Source organism: Lonchura striata, chromosome 18 (assembly GCF_046129695.1).
Source record: "Lonchura striata isolate bLonStr1 chromosome 18, bLonStr1.mat, whole genome shotgun sequence".
Classification (NCBI taxonomy): Eukaryota; Metazoa; Chordata; class Aves; order Passeriformes; family Estrildidae; genus Lonchura; species Lonchura striata.
In genome coordinates this window covers 11,878,694-11,895,248 of record NC_134620.1, presented here as the reverse complement: position 1 = coordinate 11,895,248, position 16,555 = coordinate 11,878,694, and the positions used below count along the sequence as shown (strand labels likewise).

Below are 16,555 nucleotides of genomic sequence, written 5' to 3'. Positions count from 1 at the left end.
CCCTTGGATGCCTGCCACGTGTCCATGCTGTACGGTAGTGTGCCCAACTCCATCCCACTTCCCTGTTTGCCTAACTTTTTGACCCTGGAGAATTCAAATCTATTTTCTTTCCTCTTCTTTTCTATGAAAAAAAAAAAAAAAAAAAAAAGAGAGAAAAACCCCCCAAACTTACATTAACCTGGCTCAATAGGAGGCATTTTCTTGAACTTATTAAAAAATCCAGACTTGTAAATTAATTTGTTCATGTTGTACAATGGCAGTGCAGATGGACTCATTAGCATGCACACAACAAATAATTATAGATGAATTTTTAGCTGGCCTGCTTAATGGGCTTGCTGGGTTAATTATGTCAATGTATAATTACATCAGCCCTGGGAGACATAATGGCACACCCCGCTGAGCAGACACTAGCTAATGATGGTGTAATGCTGACAGAGGGAAGACGGACGGCTCCGGATGCACCTGCTTACCTCGGCACAAACCTCCATTGTCTGCGCCCCAACCGGCCCTGCCGGAGCCACCGGTGCCCTGGGAGGTGATGCCCCCGTTCCCCCTGCCCGTCCCTCCGTGCCTCGGGGCTGGCAGTGCAAGGCAGGACGCCAGGGGCATTCCCGTGGCACCTGCAATGTCCCCGTGGCTGCTGGCAGAGCAGGACTCGGCGCTGTCCCCGTGGCACCTGGGGTGGCAGAGCTCTCAGCATATCCCCCAGGGCTCGTGGCAAGGCAGGACCTGGCGCGTCCCCAAGGCTTTGGGAAAGGCAGGACCTGGCGCGTCCCCAAGGCTTTGGGAAAGGCAGGACCTGGCGCGTCCCCCTGGCACGGGGAGGTGGGAGAGGGCCTGCCGAGGGCCGTGCCTGCTGCTCACCGCCCACCGCCCACCCCGCAGACCCCGCTCCTGTGCTGGAGGCTGCCCGGAGCCTGGAGGATCGGCTGCAGCAGCTCCAGCGCCTGGAGCCCGAGCCGCCGCCCCTGAAGGATCTCAGCCGGCCCTGGAAGAAGCAGCCGGAGCTCGGCAGCACCAAAGGTACCTCCCCGCCGGGGAACGGGGGCAGCCTGCGGTGCCCTGAGCATCCCTGGAATGCCGGGTGGGTGCCAGGGCCGGGAGCTGCCCCCTGGCCACCGCTGCTGTCCCCTCCGCAGCCGTGTGACTGTGTCCCCCCGCAGAGCGCAGGGAGGGCAAGTCGCCGGCAGCCGAGCCCCCGCTCCCCGGCCAAGCGCCCGGCCCAGGGACCCCGCTGCCGAGAAATGAGGCAGACAGGCAGAAGTACGTGAGTGCCGGGAGTGGGGGGCTCGTTTTGGGGCGCTGTGAGGACACGCGGCTCTGTCTGTCCCCGCGGCTCTGTCCCCGCTCCTTCACGGGGTGGGGGGCGTCTATCCATCCCCATTCTCCTTCCCTTTGCTGTCTCAGGCTCTCCCAGTGTCCGTCTGTCTGTCCATCCCCAGTCCCAGGGGGTTTTGGGGGAGCAGCAGGCACCGGCACAGCCGGGACAGGTCCCTCCTGTTGTGCCCTCGTGCGGTATCCCTGGCACACGGCTTTGCTCGGATCAGTGGGGTTGAATCCAGGTCGGTCTATGAACCTCATTAGATGACCTTTTAATTCGGAGGCTCTGGTGCCTTCATTGTTATTCCTTAACACGCTGCACCGGGAAACAAATGAAGAATCTTTAAACCCTAAATTGCAGATCTCTGCGAGTAAGTTCCTGGCAAGCGCAGGCTATAAATAATGCAGAATAACTTTCCCCTGATTGCTTCCCCCTCCTCCAGTTAATTACGGGGGGGGGGTGGGCTGCCATCCCCCCCTCAGAGGGGTTTCAGCCTCAGGGATCAGGGACTGTTTTCAATCCAAAGTGAATTTTTTTACACTTGGGGCAATAAACATTAAAAATGTTACCCCTTAACATTGAGGGGTAACACGGCTTGGACACATCGTGGTATCCACTTGTGGATTTTCCTGGCTTCAGTGAGTGCTGGGGTAGAGGAAGGGACTCGGTGAGGGGTCTCTCTATGATTTTGGGGGGCTGTGGGGTTGGCACGGCAGCGGTGCCCCCGGTCCATCCCTGGTGCCCGTCTCTCGCAGGGGCCTGCAGGAAGCTCAGGTCACCTTGGCCGCTCGGCTGGGGGAGGCAGAGGAGAAGATCAAAGTGCTCCACGCAGGTAGTGGGGCCGGGACAGGGGCTGCTGACCATGGAGGGCCAAGCCCCCACCCCACAGCTCACCCTCCTCTTCCTCTCGCCAGCGCTGAAGGCCACCCAGACGGAGCTGCTGGAGCTGCGCTGTAAATACGACGAGGAAGCGGCATCCAAGTAAGTTCCCAGCAGGGCTGGGTTGTGCTCAAAGCTCAGCCAAGACCCTTCTGGCAGCACTGGGACATCTCCGTGGTGCTACTTGAGGAGCTGAGATACTTGAAGCCACTGCAGGAACATCCTGAGTCGTGGTGTTACCGAAACTGCGGGAAAAACAGAAACTCTCCAACATTTTTTAAGTGTTGAAGAACCAAGGCATTACTTTATTCTGACCGGGATGTGCAACAGAAATTGTTTCATCCACACATGCCTGGGCTGTGCAGTGAAAATCATTCAATCACACCTGGTTTTGTACCAGACCTTTCATGTATTTGTACATAAAAAACCCACAGAAATTCACATTCGTTGGTCTCAAAGACACAATTCTCAGTATTCCATCTCCTATTGGTTATTTATCCCTTCACCTTGACGGGGCCTCATCCTTGGGTTCTCTTATCCATCTTTTCCCAGACCAGGTGTCTCCGACCCACCAGGGGGGAAATGTTTGTTAATGTTCGCTTATCTCTTGTTTATCTCCTGGCTACTCCCACTTCTTCCCCTGTGAACAGGAGTCTTTTGAAGAGAAACTTCAATTCCCTCCCCCTGGGCAAAGGCAAACAAGCCCCTGACTAAAGTTACAAAAAAAATTTTGAAAGTTTTATCATTTCCAGCAGCGAGGCCTTTATCCCGCAGCCTTAGCCCGTGTTCTGGGCTGTGTCTGTGCCTCCACGCCCGCTGACACCTCTTGTTTTCTGTCACAGGGCAGATGAAGTCGCCATGATCATGACCAACCTTGAAAAAGCCAACCAGGTGAGCCAGGAGCTGACTTTGCAGGAGCTGGTGAGCCCGGGGTGCTGCACACCCCCTGAACATCTGTGTGGCCTGGACATCTGTCCCCAAAACTGATAAAGGGTTGACAGACACCAGGATTGGGAATCCCTACAAAGGAAAGCTCAGGTTTCCTCCCTCTGGTGGGACCCCCTGCCCCATGTGTGGGGTCAAGGGTATGTTTGGGTTTCTGCCAGGCTCCATTTGGCTGCTGGAGCTGGCACTTGTCACCTCCAGCCTCTCACGGGTGTTCTAAGGCACAACCCACACTGTTCTTATGTTAGATTCCATTGTAATCTCTCTTGGTCCTGTCCATTCCTCTTAACTTGTTTTATTTTGTTCTGAAAATGTAGGTACAAATAAAGGCATGTGGATAATAAAAAAGGTCTAAAGAACAATTTGTGTAAATAAAACCATCTTTTGGTTGGAAAAAAAATGGTGTCCTGGAGATGGTCTGCAGCCAGTGCCGAAGGGTTGGGATCAGGAACTGTGTTAGGACATGGGGACCTTAAATACAGGGGGGGAGTTTAAATATCTGGGCTGGGCTTATGATGCTGGAGATGGGAGCAGGGTGCTCAGAGGGGCACAGACTGGGGCAGATCCTGGACCCTGTGTGGGGTGGGATGAGCTGCAGTGCCTGGTGTGATTCCTGCTCTGTTCTCTTGCAGCGGGCGGAGGCGGCGCAGAGGGAAGTGGAGAGCTTGAGGGAGCAGCTGGCGGCCGTCAACAGCTCCCTGCGCCTGGCCTGCTGCTCCCCGACAGGCACCACGGGGGTGAGAGCATCCCGGGGCCAGGAGCACCCCTTGGGGCCAGGAACAGGCCAGGGCCAGGAGCATCCCTGGGGCCAGGAGCATCCCTGGGGCCAGGAGCATCCCCAGGGCCAGGAGCATCCCCAGGGCCAGGAGCATCCCCGGGGCCAGGATCGTCCCTCAGGGCCAGGAGCATCCCTGGGGCCAGCAGCATCCCACTGCAGCTGGCAGCATCTGTCACAGCCAGGAGCATCCCATAGCACTTGAGAGCACCCCACTGATGCAGGAGCACCTTTTTGTGTTTGGGAGCCCAAAATGCCTGAGGAGTGTTTTCACCCTGAAGCAGTGGCACTTGGCTGTGCCCTTCGTCCCACGGGGAAAGGGACATGCACCTCCACAGCACTGAAGTGCATCTGGGAGAACTTTAAGGGCAAAAGAAAGGTCTGTCCCTCTCCAGGGCCGTGTCACCAGGGTCCCCAGTGCACCAGGCTGAGCCCTGGGCTCACCTGCTTCCTATGGGGTCGTGTCCAATGGGGAGGGTGGCCCTTGTCCCCACCTTGGGTGGCCGGGAGCTGACAGTGTCCCCTCTCCCAGCAGGACAAAGTGAACTATTCCATGTGCTCAGGGTCGAGGCTGGAGGCAGCTCTGGCTGCCAAGGACCGGGAGATCCTGCGGCTCCTGAAGGACGTCCAGCACCTCCAGAGCTCGCTGCAGGAGCTGGAGGAGTCCTCTGCCACGCAGATCGCCGAGCTGGAGGGGCAGCTGACCGCCAAGAACGAGGCCATCGAGGTGCGCCCGCGGGGGCTTGGGGCGTGCCGGGGGTGGGGGACGTGGGTCCGGCCGTGCTGTTTGGCCACCAGGAGCCGGCTGCAAGGAGTCCCCTCCTCTGCTCCACAGAAGCTGGAGGAGAAGCTGCAGGCACAGGCTGATTACGAGGAGATCAAAACTGAGCTGAGGTACGGCTTGACCGGTGCCCACGGCTGCCTCGCCGGTGTCTGCGGCGCTCCCACCGCCGTGACGTGGCCACGGCCGCCTTGTCCCCCTCTCAGCACCCCCTTGTCCCCCTCTCAGCACCCCCTTGTCTCCCTCCCAGCATCCTGAAGGCGATGAAGGTGGCCTCTGCCGGCTGCAGCCTGCCCCAGGCAAGTGCCGTGGCACGTCCCGAGGCGCTGGCCGGGCTGTGCCAGCCCTGCCGATGGTGCCTCTGCCGCCTGTCCCCATCTCGGCTTGGCTCCTTGCAGAGCATCTCGAAGGCAGAGGAGGCCCTGCTGCTGGGGAAGGAGGCTTTCTACCCCTCCCAGAAGTACCTGCTGGAGAAGCCCAGCCTGCTGGCCACCACTGGTAGGGACCCTAAATTCTGTGGCATCCCGCTGGGAATATCCATGGGAACGTGGGTGGCAGGGACAGATCCTGGTCTGACTGTGGTGGGGTGAGATGTCACTTGGGGAAACTGAGGCAGGAGCTGTTTGGTTACAGGGCTGTGCCTGAGCTGTGGTCAGGGGGACTCTAGTGTATCTCCCTCTCTCTCCTTCATCTCTAGAGGAGGATCACTCCGAAGACGAGTCAGGGAAGGATCCACTGGGCATGGAGCAGCCGTACCCATCCCCTCACCACGCCCCGGCCGATGACCCCACATCCCCCACTCCCCTCCCAACGCTGCCTGGCCCTGGCATGGCCCCCGATGGTCCCCGGACTTTCTCGCTGTCCCCCTTCCCGGGGGGCGAGCGGCTTTCGGGGGACGCCAAGGCTCCCCACCTCCCGCTGCCCAGCTACAAGAGCGAGAGCAGCACTGGGGCACCGCCCTTCCCCTCATCCTTCTTCGGGGCCAAAAGCAGCTCCGTGCACCCTGTCCCCGTGCCAGCCACCAGTGCCACCAGCCCGCCCGGCGAGCCGCCCGAGGGCAGCGCCGGCAGCTCCAGCGAGGAGGAGCAGCTGGACACGGCCGAAATCGCCTTCCAGGTGAAGGAGCAGCTGCTGAAGCACAACATCGGGCAGAGGGTCTTCGGGCACTACGTGCTGGGGCTGTCGCAGGGCTCCGTCAGCGAGATCCTGGCACGGCCCAAGCCCTGGCACAAGCTGACGGTGAAGGGCAAGGAGCCGTTCATCAAGATGAAGCAGTTCCTGTCCGACGAGCAGAACGTGCTGGCCCTGAGGACTATCCAGGTGCGCCAGAGAGGTGAGTGGTTGGGGTGGCCCCGGCCAACGGGTCTGTCCCGGGATGCTCAAGCGATGCTTTGGCATCCCATCCCAGTGCACCCCAGTTCACCCTGGCAGCACCCTGGGGTGCCCCATGCCCCATGATGTGCTGGGATGCTGGTCCCACCAGTGGCACCCCGGGATTTTCCCTCCTGGGATAGGATGAGCCCTGGCAAACGGCAGCAATTAACAACAACCCATGGCCTGGAAGCTGCATCCCCAGACGTGCTTTACTCATTTATTCTGACAAGTGCCGTTTAATTATTCATTAGGCTGTTCCGTGCCATATGAATCAATGTGCTCGGGAATATTTCATTAAAATAATGAAGTTCTAGTGCTATGGAACCTTGGCGTGGCGTTGGCACCGCCATGGAATGGTGACTCCCATCTCCGGGGACAGTGGCTGCCGGTGACATCTCAGCAGTGGCAGCTGGTCACTCGAGTCCCTGTGGTGGCACCAGGACTAGCCAATGCACGCCCATGGTCCATGCACCTGCTGGTTTCAGGCTGGAGGGCTCTGATTTATCCCCTGGATCTGATCCATCATTAACACTCGTCTTGCACAGTGCCAGGGATGGGGACATGGTCTCTGTGCCCGTGTCTCTGCTCCTGGGGAGAGGGTGAGAGGGTGCCCTTGGTTGGGATGAGCAAGGTGGTGGGAGATGCCATGCCAGAGGCAGGAGCTGGCAGCCAGGGCTACCAAGGCTCCCCGTGCTCCGGTAGCAACTAATCGGGAGTGACATTTGTCTTCAAACCAGCATCCCTAAAAATAACCGAACATGAGGAGTGGTAAATACCTCCTGACATACAAGTGGAGCTTGTAAAACCAGTGCTGGTGACAAAGCTGTTCTCCTGCCTCTTTGATCAGGTAGCATCACGCCACGGATCAGGACACCTGAGACCGGCTCCGACGACGCCATCAAAAGCATCCTGGAGCAGGCAAAAAAGGAGATCGAGTCGCAGAAGGGAGGTAGGTGCTGCCATGGGGGTGGCTCCAAGTCCCTGCTCTGCCCTGTGGCAGCAGCACCCAAAGGAGTGCCAGTGGGTGCTCTGTGGCTGTGGGTCCCGTCCCAAAAATAAGCTTTTTTGGGGGTGTTTCGCCCATTGACATCCATGGAGAATTTCAGGACATGTTGGAAGGAAATGCCACGTGGGGTGGAAGAGTCCCTATGCAGCAGAGTTCAGATCTGGGCTTTCAGAAAGTTTGGACGCACTCTTTTCCCCCCTCCTGCCCCAAAGCAGATGATTAAATGAGTATTCAGGATCCATCTGGCACGAGGAATCATTAAAGCAGCTGCTCTCACAGTCAATTACAAGAAATGAAATACATTAAAACAGGTAGTCTGCTGAGAAAGCAGAATCCCGGAGAATTAAATTAAACGGGAACGGTGGAAAAACAGGCAGGGAAAACAAACATGTTTGTCTATCGCATTGTTGGTAATGGGATTTATTTCGCAATCATCAAAAAAGAAGTCGGCTTTGAGTTGGGCTGCTGAAACTGTTGCTTTGTGGATGCTGCTGGTCCAAACCGCATCAGGATAAACCACTTTTCTCCCAGACTTTGAGCTGTGGCCTCACAGTAAATGAGGTGTGCTGCTCCTCGGGGCTGCCCTCACCCCTTTCCTCTGCAGGGGAGCCCAAAACACCGTCAGCATCGCAGGCAGTGGCCAACGGGGCGGGCGGCAGCGGCTCAGAGGACGCCATCAAGAGCATCCTGGAGCAGGCGCGGCGGGAGATGCAGGCGCAGCAGCAGGCGCTGCTGGACATGGAGTCGGGGGCCAGCGGGCGCGGGGGGGACGCGGCGCCCGCCGAGCGCTCCACGCTGGCCACCGTCAGCCAGAACGTCGCCCCCGCCTTCGTCAAGCAGGAGGAGGGCAGCGGGGCCAGCCCCGGCCCGCCGCAGACGCCGCTGGCCGTGCTGTCCCCCGCCGCCTTTGTCCAGAGCATCATCCGGAAGGTGAAGTCGGAGATCGGCGACGCCGGCTCCTACTTCGACCAGCACTGGGCGTCGGAGCGGAGCCTGCTCAGCCGGCCCTACACCTCGGTGTCGCCTTCGCTGTCCTCCTCCTCCTCGAGCTACTCCAGCATGGCCAACGGCCGGGGCTGGCCACGGGGCGAGCACGGCGAGGGAGGCACCAACGAGGACGAGCTGCAGCCGGCGGACGAGGAGCCGCACCGGCTGTCGGAGATGAAGGCGGAGGGAGCCGGCGCGGAGCCGGCGGCCGGCGGGCGTCTGTCCTACTACCCCACGTACGTGCCACGGACCCTGAAACCAACGGTGCCGCCGCTGACGCCAGAGCAGTACGAGATGTACATGTACAGGGAGGTGGACACGCTGGAGCTGACCCGGCAGGTCAAGGAGAAGTTGGCCAAGAACGGCATCTGCCAGAGGATCTTCGGAGAGAAGGTACCAGCCTGGAGAAAGGGGGTCTGGTGTCCTCTCTGCTCCGTGACCCAGAGCCTGGGGCTCATTGATGGCCTTCACCAGCTCCTTCCAGAGTCTTCCTTTTCTCTGGTCTGTTTCCCCTTGGAGGACTCTGAGTCCTCGGGTCTGACCCAACCCCAGTCTCCCGGTGGCCACCACTGGCACTTCCCCCAAGAATGCCCTAAACAGCCCTTTGGGGACCAGCCTCCCACCGCCTGGGTATCCCAGGGGGACCCACCATCAGCACCCGTGGCAGGGGACAGAGGGTCCAGACATGCTGTGGGGCAGCGGGTGGCAGTGGGTGGCATCCTGCTCCCCCTCCCCTGACAGAGGGGTGGAGGGCAAGCAGCTTCCCAGCATGGGGGGAGTGCACCTCACCTTCTGCGGGTGACACCTGCGTGGTGCCCAGGTGCTGGGACTGTCCCAGGGCAGCGTGAGTGACATGCTGTCGCGGCCCAAGCCATGGAGCAAGCTGACACAGAAGGGTCGGGAGCCCTTCATCCGCATGCAGCTCTGGCTGACAGACCAGCTGGGCCAGGGGATCAGCCAGCAGCCCACACCCTCTCAGGGTAAGTGACATCACTGTCCCCGTGGTCCCCATGTGCCATCAGCGTCCCCGCCACTTCTGTGTCCATCCCCTGCATCCCAGTGAGTTTGTCCTGCTCCCACCCCAGCACTGGGAAAAGCTGTCCCTGCCAACTCCAGTACTAACACCCAGATCCTGGGAAGCCCCTTTCGTCCCCAACCCCCTTCATTTAAAACAAAAATAAATGGAAAGCCACATCAAAAATCTTGGGCTTTGGGCCTGACATAAAACAGTAACTGGATTTTTTTGTGCTGTATTGGTGGCATTTTCTCTCTTTAATTATTCCACCACCACCACCTCCTGCTTTGCTGTAGCCACTGGAGAAGCTTGGCTGGTATCCCTCTTCTCTAGAGGGCAAAGCCACAGGGATCCCTCAAATGCCCTTCCTGCTGCTGCTGGGTCCCTGCACTGTCCCCTCCCACTGACCCCTCTGCCCTGGTGTCACACAGCCAGCCCGGTGGAACCCCAGCCGTCCCCCTCGCCGCCCCCCAGCCCCACTGAGCACGAGAAGGGCTGCCAGGAGCCCCTCGCCCTGGCCTTGGAGAGCAGCAAGGAAAACCAGCAGCCCGAGAGCCGCTCGACGCCTGCGCTGGGCGGGAAGACGTATCCCAACAGCCAGGGGCCCATGGGAATCCAGGAGATCGTCGCCATGTCCCCCGAGCTGGACACCTACTCCATCACCAAGAAGGTCAAGGAGGTCTTGACGGACAACAATTTAGGTGCGGACCCTCTCTCTGCCCAGGTTTTTGGGAGGTGCTGGTGAGACTGCATGGATCCAGCACCCCAATCCCCTCCAGGATGTTTTCCTGTGGGTGCTGATGGGAATTGCAGGAGGATGCTGGCTGGGAAATGGGGTTCACCTGCTCTGCAGGGGGACTGCAGCGCCCGTCCCGCTGCTCCGCCCCGCTAATCACCTCTGCTTCTCCTCCGCCAGGCCAGCGGCTGTTTGGGGAGAGCATCCTGGGCCTGACGCAGGGCTCGGTGTCCGATCTCCTCTCCAGGCCCAAGCCGTGGCACAAGCTGAGCCTGAAGGGGAGGGAGCCCTTCGTCCGGATGCAGCTCTGGCTCAACGACCCCCACAACGTGGAGAAGCTGCGCGACATGAAGAAGCTGGAGAAGAAGGGTGAGGGATGGGGTGGCACAACCTCGCTGGGTGTGGGGTGCTGGCCGAGGTGGGGGTCCTGGGCTGGGGTGCCAGCTGGGTGTCCTCTCCCGCAGCCTACCTGAAGCGCCGGTACGGGCTGATGAGCGCCGGCTCGGACAGCGAATCCCCCAGCGCGCGCTCCGAGTGCGCCAGCCCCAGCGCGCCGCCGCAGGACCTCAGCCTGCTCCAGATCAAGAAGCCGCGGGTGGTGTTGGCGCCAGAGGAGAAGGAAGCCCTAAAGAAAGCCTACCAGCTGGAGCCATATCCCTCCCAGCAGACCATCGAGCTGCTCTCCTTCCAGCTCAACCTCAAGACCAACACCGTCATCAACTGGTTCCATAACTACAGGTACGGGCGCTCCCGGGCTTTGGGGGTCTGATGGTGCTGTGCCACGCAGGGGGTGTCACTGCTTCCCTTCCAGCCTTCCCCATCACCCTTCCCTAGATGGGTGGTGCACTGGAGGCCCCCAGGTTGCTGGGTGGTGTTGGCTACCTTGCCCAAGTCACGTTGAGCATCTGAAGTGGTTTCTGTGCTCACATCCACCTGCTCACGCCAGAGCGGGATCTCTGCGAAGGGGGAGGAAACTCCGTATGGAGGCTACAGGTGCATGGGATCCGTCCCCACAGCAGCCCAGCCCAGGTTTCATCCCTAGGTGATATTGCGGCGGACAATTTGTCCGCTGGCTGGAGATGTGGCATGGGGCAGCGGGCGGTCGTTGCCACCCCTCCGTGGTTGTGTCCCGCAGGTCACGGATGCGCCGAGAGATGCTGGTGGAGGGCGCGCAGGACAACGACACGGACCCGGAGCAGAGCGGTGGGACGGCCATCCCCGGGCGCCGTGCCCCCCGCAGCCCCGATTCGGACACCGAGGATCACAAACCCGTGTTCGTGGGGGGCGAGCCCCCCTGTGCCGCCGTGCCCGTGAAGGTGAAGGAGGAGCAGGGGGACGCGGGCGGCTGGAGCCGCCGGCGGGACTCGCGCAGCCCGGCCGGAGCGGCCGAAGGGACCGGACCTCCCCAGGAGGAGCGGGGGGCAGCCCCCCACGCCGCCGCCCCCAGCGCCGGCAGCCTCCCACGGCGGGGAGGCCGCGCCGGCGCCACGGCCGGGGCACCTCTACCGCCGCCGCCGCCACATCCCGACAGCTCCCAGTCCTCCGCGGGGTCGTCCCGTTGCAGCTTGGTGGTGTCCCCAACGTCGCCCTCGGCAGCTTCCTCGCCCGGCCTCACCGGCTCAGCCTCACCAGGACCTTCCTCTGCCGGGCCGGTCTCGCCGGCGCTTCCGCCGGCTCCCGGCCCCCGGCTAAGCACCAGCGTCCAGCGGCGCCACGAGAAGATGGCCAACCTCAACAACATCATCCACCGCCTGGAGCGGGCTGCCAACCGCGAGGAGGCCCTCGAGTGGGAGTTCTGAGCCCCCCGCCACCCTAAATATATATATACACCCCCACACATATATATATATTTTGATAAATGCAGTGTGCACCGAGAGGTGACGAGTGGCCGGCGCCACGGAAGAGAAGCGCCCGTGAAAAAGAGGGGACCCCCCCCACCCCCCTGTGAATCTGCCCCACCCCTCTGGCTTTGTTTTAAATGTGAAAAACTGGGAACAATTTTAGAAAAGAAAAACAAAAAATCAAAAAATATTTATAGACCTCTTTTAGATATTTTAATAAAAGGATACTTTGGAATTTATTAACAGCTTAAGCTGCTTTGATATTAAAGATAGCTATAAAATCAAGATGATGTAGCAGTCGTGTCATTAAATGTACACTGAAGTCTTGTAGTTTGCCACTGGATGAGATTAAAAACAAATAAACAAAAAAAAAAAAAAGAAAACCAACCCACAGAAAAGACTTTTTGAGCAAAGCCATCAAGAAGCACTATGAGACTGACCAAATTTAAGAAACTTTTGCAGTTTCCACTCCTGTCTGTAAGACACTGCATCGCTTCTGCCCCAGCCAGAGACTGCATCCTAGTCCCTGAAGACTCTAAAGCCCCCGACGCCATCAAGTATGTATTTAGTTCTGGTGGTTTATGTTTTTGGAAGCCTTTGTAACACAGAATGTCCCGTGCGGTTGTATATGTTGTAGAAATGTCTGCAATAGCCTTCTGGAACAAGATGTAGCATGGTCCCAACGCTGTCCCTCGCGCTTCCTCCAGCCAGTGGCCGGTGGCAGCTCCCATCTGGCGTGGTGTGGCTCGTGCCAGCTCCCAAAGGAAGAGAGAAAATGAGGCAAAAGCAAAGAAAGCAACCTGAGTGAGCTTGGGATTTTGGGAGCAGGATGGGAAAATGTCCCTGGGTGTGATGCTTAAGGATGGCACCAGCTGGCTGGGGATGGACATCCATGGCATCCCGGTTCCCTGTCCATTCAGGAAAGAGAAAGATGGAGCCTCCGAGCTTTGGCCCTGGAGCAGCAGTGCTTGAGGTGAGCGCCCAAAAATTGTGAGCCACCCACTCGGAGGCTGAGCCCTGCTCGGGGCTGCTCCAGCATCACAGCCCAGAACTTTTTCAGGGAGAGCGCCTGGGCAGGAAGAGCATCCCCTTCCCACAGCCATGCCCCAGGTAGTGGATGTCAGTGATGCCAGGATGGGCTCTGGGATGTCACATCAGGCTCCTGCCTAAACTGGGCGAGCTCAGCCCTGAGCTGGGCAAAGCATCGCTGAGCTTTGGCTTGCCAGGGCTGATCCTGTGCAGACACAGGAGCTCGGTGGTGGCACCATCCCGGTGTGCTCCCTGTCACCTCCCTGACCCCACCTCCTCCGGCTGGCCTCTGCGAATGAAATGCCTTTAAACGATGTGGAGTGTCCCACGCTGGGCTGCTCTGCCCTGTCCCCTTGCCCACCAAGGCCCTGCCAGGCTCCCAGGCGCTGCATTGACTGATTTTCCACTGTAGATGTTTTTATCAGAATAGAAGGTATTTTTGTACTCAGGTGGTAGTGGATGAGCAATGCTGGGCGAGGGCACAGCTCTCCTTGCCTGCCTCTCCTGCCCTGATGAGCCCCAGGGTGCCCATGGCTGCTCTGCCACCGTGCTGTGGAAGGTGGAGGTGTGACCACTGCCTGCCCTCTCTGCTGTGTGCTAGAGGGAGCTTCGGTGGAATGGGATTTGAGGAAGCACTTGGGATAGTCCTGAGCACGGCAATCCTGTTGTATGAAAGCCAGCGGGACACACCGGTCACGTTTTTGTTAGGCTCATGTTCTGTACTTCAAAAGTTTCTATGAGATCGATGAACTTTGTTTAACAATTTTGGAAAGAACAAGTTCTGTAAAGAGCCACTAAATACAGAAGTTGGATACAATTCTGGCCTTGGGGTGTGTTTTGTCCAGAGGTGATGGAATGGGAACTCCTCTCACACTTACCCAGTGTTGACACCCTCAGAAGGCACAGCTTTGCTTTGGGATTGTGGCAAAAGCTCTCATTATCCCAGTGACTGGGGGTTAAAAAAAAAAAGAGGGTTTTAAATGGGGTTAGCCCAGCTCAGGGTGTGATCCTGCCCCGTGAAACTCCTGTGCTCATCCCTGCTGCAGGTTTGCTCCTGCCCCTGGGGTAGCTCAGCATCCTCCAGCATGAGTTTCAGCTTGGTTTATCATAAAACCATGGTTTCTGGGAATGGTTTGGGTTAGAAGAGACCTTAAGGATCATCTTACTTGCCATGGGCAAGGACACCTTCCACCTGACCAGGTTGCCCAAAGCCCTGTCCAACCTGGCACTGCCGACGGCACCGTGCCCCAGCACGGCTCTCGCTCGGAGCCAACCGTGGCTGGGCAAGTCGGCAGCTCCTGGCACGAGGCAGGGCTGTTTGATGAATTAATAAACCCATATGTTGCATATCTGTTTGAGCTTGTTTGTCAGCTAACATGTTGAGAAGGACTTCTTTCTGATGGATATCTGAACGTCTGGAGAAGCCGTGCCAGCCGCCGTGGAAGCCAGAATCTTCCCCTGCGGCGAAGGACGGAGCCACGGGAACCATCTGGGTGCTCCGGGTGCAGCTGCACCCCGGCTGCCCTTGGCACTGCTCCAAGTGCCAAATTCCATAGCGGGGTGCCCTGCCTGGCCAGGAGCAGGCTCCACGCTCTGCAGGGCTCTCGGTGAGCAGGTGACCCTGGCTGGCTTTGTGCCTCAGTTTCCCCAAGAAGTGATTGTGTTAAAGAGAAACTGGAGACATTCATGCAGGTGGGATGTGTGGGCAGGGACATGGGGACGTGCTGGGCGCTTTCACAAGGGCAGAGTCCTTGATCCCTGTGTAGCATCAACAAGGGGACAGATATTTTGTCCTGGTTAAAAGATGCTCTGCCATGGGACCACCCTGGCACTGGGTGTCCTGATGTTCCCAGGGTGACCCCATCCCATCTCACCCCATCCCTGCAGGCAGATATGGGGCTCCAGGGCCCTGCAAGAACCCAGCATTGGCCATGTCCCCTTCAGGTGACACAGTCCATGACCATCCCCACAGATATGGTGGGGACAGAAGGAGGACTAAAATAAAGCATTAATTCCCACCTGAACCCCCCTCCCCAGGGGCATAGAGGCACAAACAAGGACCATGGATGGGAGGGAAGTTCTGAAATAACTTTTATTGTAGAAAAATGTTATGCTTTTCCCAAGGGAGCAAAGGGAGCCAGAGCCACCCAGCCCTAAGCCAGGGCACCCTGGCTGCTCCCCCATGCTCCAGGGTGGGTCACCCCACCTCTGGGCCAGCAACTTGAGTTTCTGATGTGGAAATAAGATAGAAACACAGGCATGAGACACCAGTTTGCTCTGGTTTGGCACATGAATCATTCCTCACGCTCTGCTGCTGACACACACGTTCCCATTTGCCACCACAAGCGATGCTTCCCCTTAGTGTGCTGGCACAGGGATGATGTGCTGTCCCAAAATATCCACCAGCAAAGCAGTGCCCACAGCTGCTGAACTCCCCCAGGGTCTGACCCCCACCCATATTCACCATCCAGGCTGCAAGAAGCAATTGCTCCCTGTGTAATGCCTGGGGCTGGGTGTCACCAGCTCCCCGGAGCGTGCCGAGCTGCTGCTGCCATTAAGGAAGGGCTGCACTCACTGATATTTTCATTTCAAACCACATCCTGCTGGAGCAGAGGGATCTGGCAGAGCTCAGCCGACCTCAGCCTTGTGCTGGGCCAGGAGGGGAAGTCAGTAGCAGGCTCTCCATTGTGGAACCCACACGGGAACTCAGGCGAGCGAGATCCCATCAAAATCCTCCTCCAGAAGTTGCCAAGGCGTGATCCCACTGCAAGAGCATCAAGAGGCCCCAGCAGAGCCAGAGCAGCGCTCAGTTCCCAGGAAGCCTCAGCCAGTGAGTGGCTTGTAGTTCGCTTGTGCTGAGTGGAGCACCCCAAACCCACATGGGGGCATGGCTGGAGGGCACCCCTGCGGTGCCCATTTCACCATCACAGCGCGGCACTGGCATCCCTTGGTGCCGAGCCCTCGCTGGCAGCCCCAGCAGGCGTCCATCACCACCACAGCCAGGTCTGCACATCACCAGGTGAGGAGGGGACGGGGGCCAGCACCAAGGATGGGGACCTGCCCCGGTTCCTGGTGGGTTCCCAGGGCTCAGCCGCCGCTCAGGGCTGGGGGCCACGCCGCCTCTGCTGCCAGTCCTGCCGCAGCCGGGCCACCTCCCGGCTGTACTGCTCGTGGAGGCGGCAGAAGCTGGACGGGCTCCCTGCCACGGCCGCCCCGGCGCCGCTCCACACCCGCCTGCGCGGCGGCAGCGGCGGCGGCCGCGGGCTCTCCTCCTCATCGTGCCCACCGCAGCCGGAGGTGTCGGGGGGCCGCTCCGCCGCCGGCACGTTGTTCCACACCGCGCAGCCGTTCTCCTTCGGCAGGATGGCGGGCAGAGCCGGCAGCCGTTCCCGGGGCTGCTCCAGCCCCGACGGCTTCGGCTTCCAAAGGTCGGGAGGTTCCTGGGAGCCCCCGCATCCTCCGGCCAGCCCCCGGCTCATCTCCTGCAGCTGCTTCTCCAGCTCCCGCACCACCAGGCGCATGTAGTCAAAGCTGGCTCGGGACAGCGACTTCACCCACGACTCCATGGCCGCCTGGCTCTCCGCCGCCAGCACGTAGGTGCGGGACTTGCCGCCGCCAAAGCGGATGGCGAAGGCAAAGCTCTCGGCTGAATCGCAGAGCTCCACGTTGCAGCCCTCCAGCACGATGACGCCCACGGGCTCCCGGCTGTCCCGCTCCTCGAAGTAGAAGAGCATGTTGCCCTTGAGCACGAACCAGCGGCGGTGATAGGCCGTGTGCCGCTCGCCGCGCTTGTAGAGGAACCCGGCGTTGTCGGCCGGCGAGTCGCAGGTGGCGTAGAAGGCCAAGCTCCGCTCGTTCAGCTTCAT

At 59.3% G+C, this 16,555-nt stretch overlaps 2 protein-coding genes across 3 annotated transcripts in view; one reads left to right on the top strand and one right to left on the bottom strand.

The window, feature by feature from the left end:
- Window positions 1–13,506, top strand: part of CUX2 (cut like homeobox 2) — a 63,129-nt gene extending 49,623 nt beyond the window's left edge. Inside the window, exons 3-20 of one of the 2 annotated variants that reach the window (XM_077787245.1) lie at window positions 886–1,023; window positions 1,164–1,263; window positions 2,077–2,153; window positions 2,236–2,302; window positions 3,043–3,091; window positions 3,778–3,882; window positions 4,453–4,647; window positions 4,756–4,814; window positions 4,952–5,000; window positions 5,100–5,199; window positions 5,399–6,034; window positions 6,923–7,024; window positions 7,686–8,461; window positions 8,889–9,048; window positions 9,515–9,784; window positions 10,000–10,188; window positions 10,284–10,557; window positions 10,955–13,506. In XM_077787245.1, the coding sequence (XP_077643371.1) occupies window positions 886–1,023; window positions 1,164–1,263; window positions 2,077–2,153; window positions 2,236–2,302; window positions 3,043–3,091; window positions 3,778–3,882; window positions 4,453–4,647; window positions 4,756–4,814; window positions 4,952–5,000; window positions 5,100–5,199; window positions 5,399–6,034; window positions 6,923–7,024; window positions 7,686–8,461; window positions 8,889–9,048; window positions 9,515–9,784; window positions 10,000–10,188; window positions 10,284–10,557; window positions 10,955–11,618 (4,010 nt within the window). In that variant the 3' untranslated portion in view covers window positions 11,619–13,506. Of the gene's footprint in view, window positions 1–885; window positions 1,024–1,163; window positions 1,264–2,076; window positions 2,154–2,235; window positions 2,303–3,042; window positions 3,092–3,777; window positions 3,883–4,452; window positions 4,648–4,755; window positions 4,815–4,951; window positions 5,200–5,398; window positions 6,035–6,922; window positions 7,025–7,685; window positions 8,462–8,888; window positions 9,049–9,514; window positions 9,785–9,999; window positions 10,189–10,283; window positions 10,558–10,954 lie in introns of both variants that reach the window. The other variant, XM_077787244.1, reaches the window with a different exon arrangement.
- Window positions 13,507–15,787: 2,281 nt separating this feature from the next.
- PHETA1 (PH domain containing endocytic trafficking adaptor 1) lies at window positions 15,788–16,555 on the bottom strand. Its single transcript, XM_021544581.3, has one exon. The coding sequence runs from the start codon at window positions 16,553–16,555 to the stop codon at window positions 15,788–15,790; it is 768 nt and encodes a 255-aa protein (XP_021400256.2).

Bases quoted from the DNA above. Each gene is read 5' to 3' on its own strand.
- PHETA1 (XM_021544581.3), bottom strand. From the start codon at position 16,555: ATGAAGCTGAACGAGCGGAGCTTGGCCTTCTACGCCACCTGCGACTCG.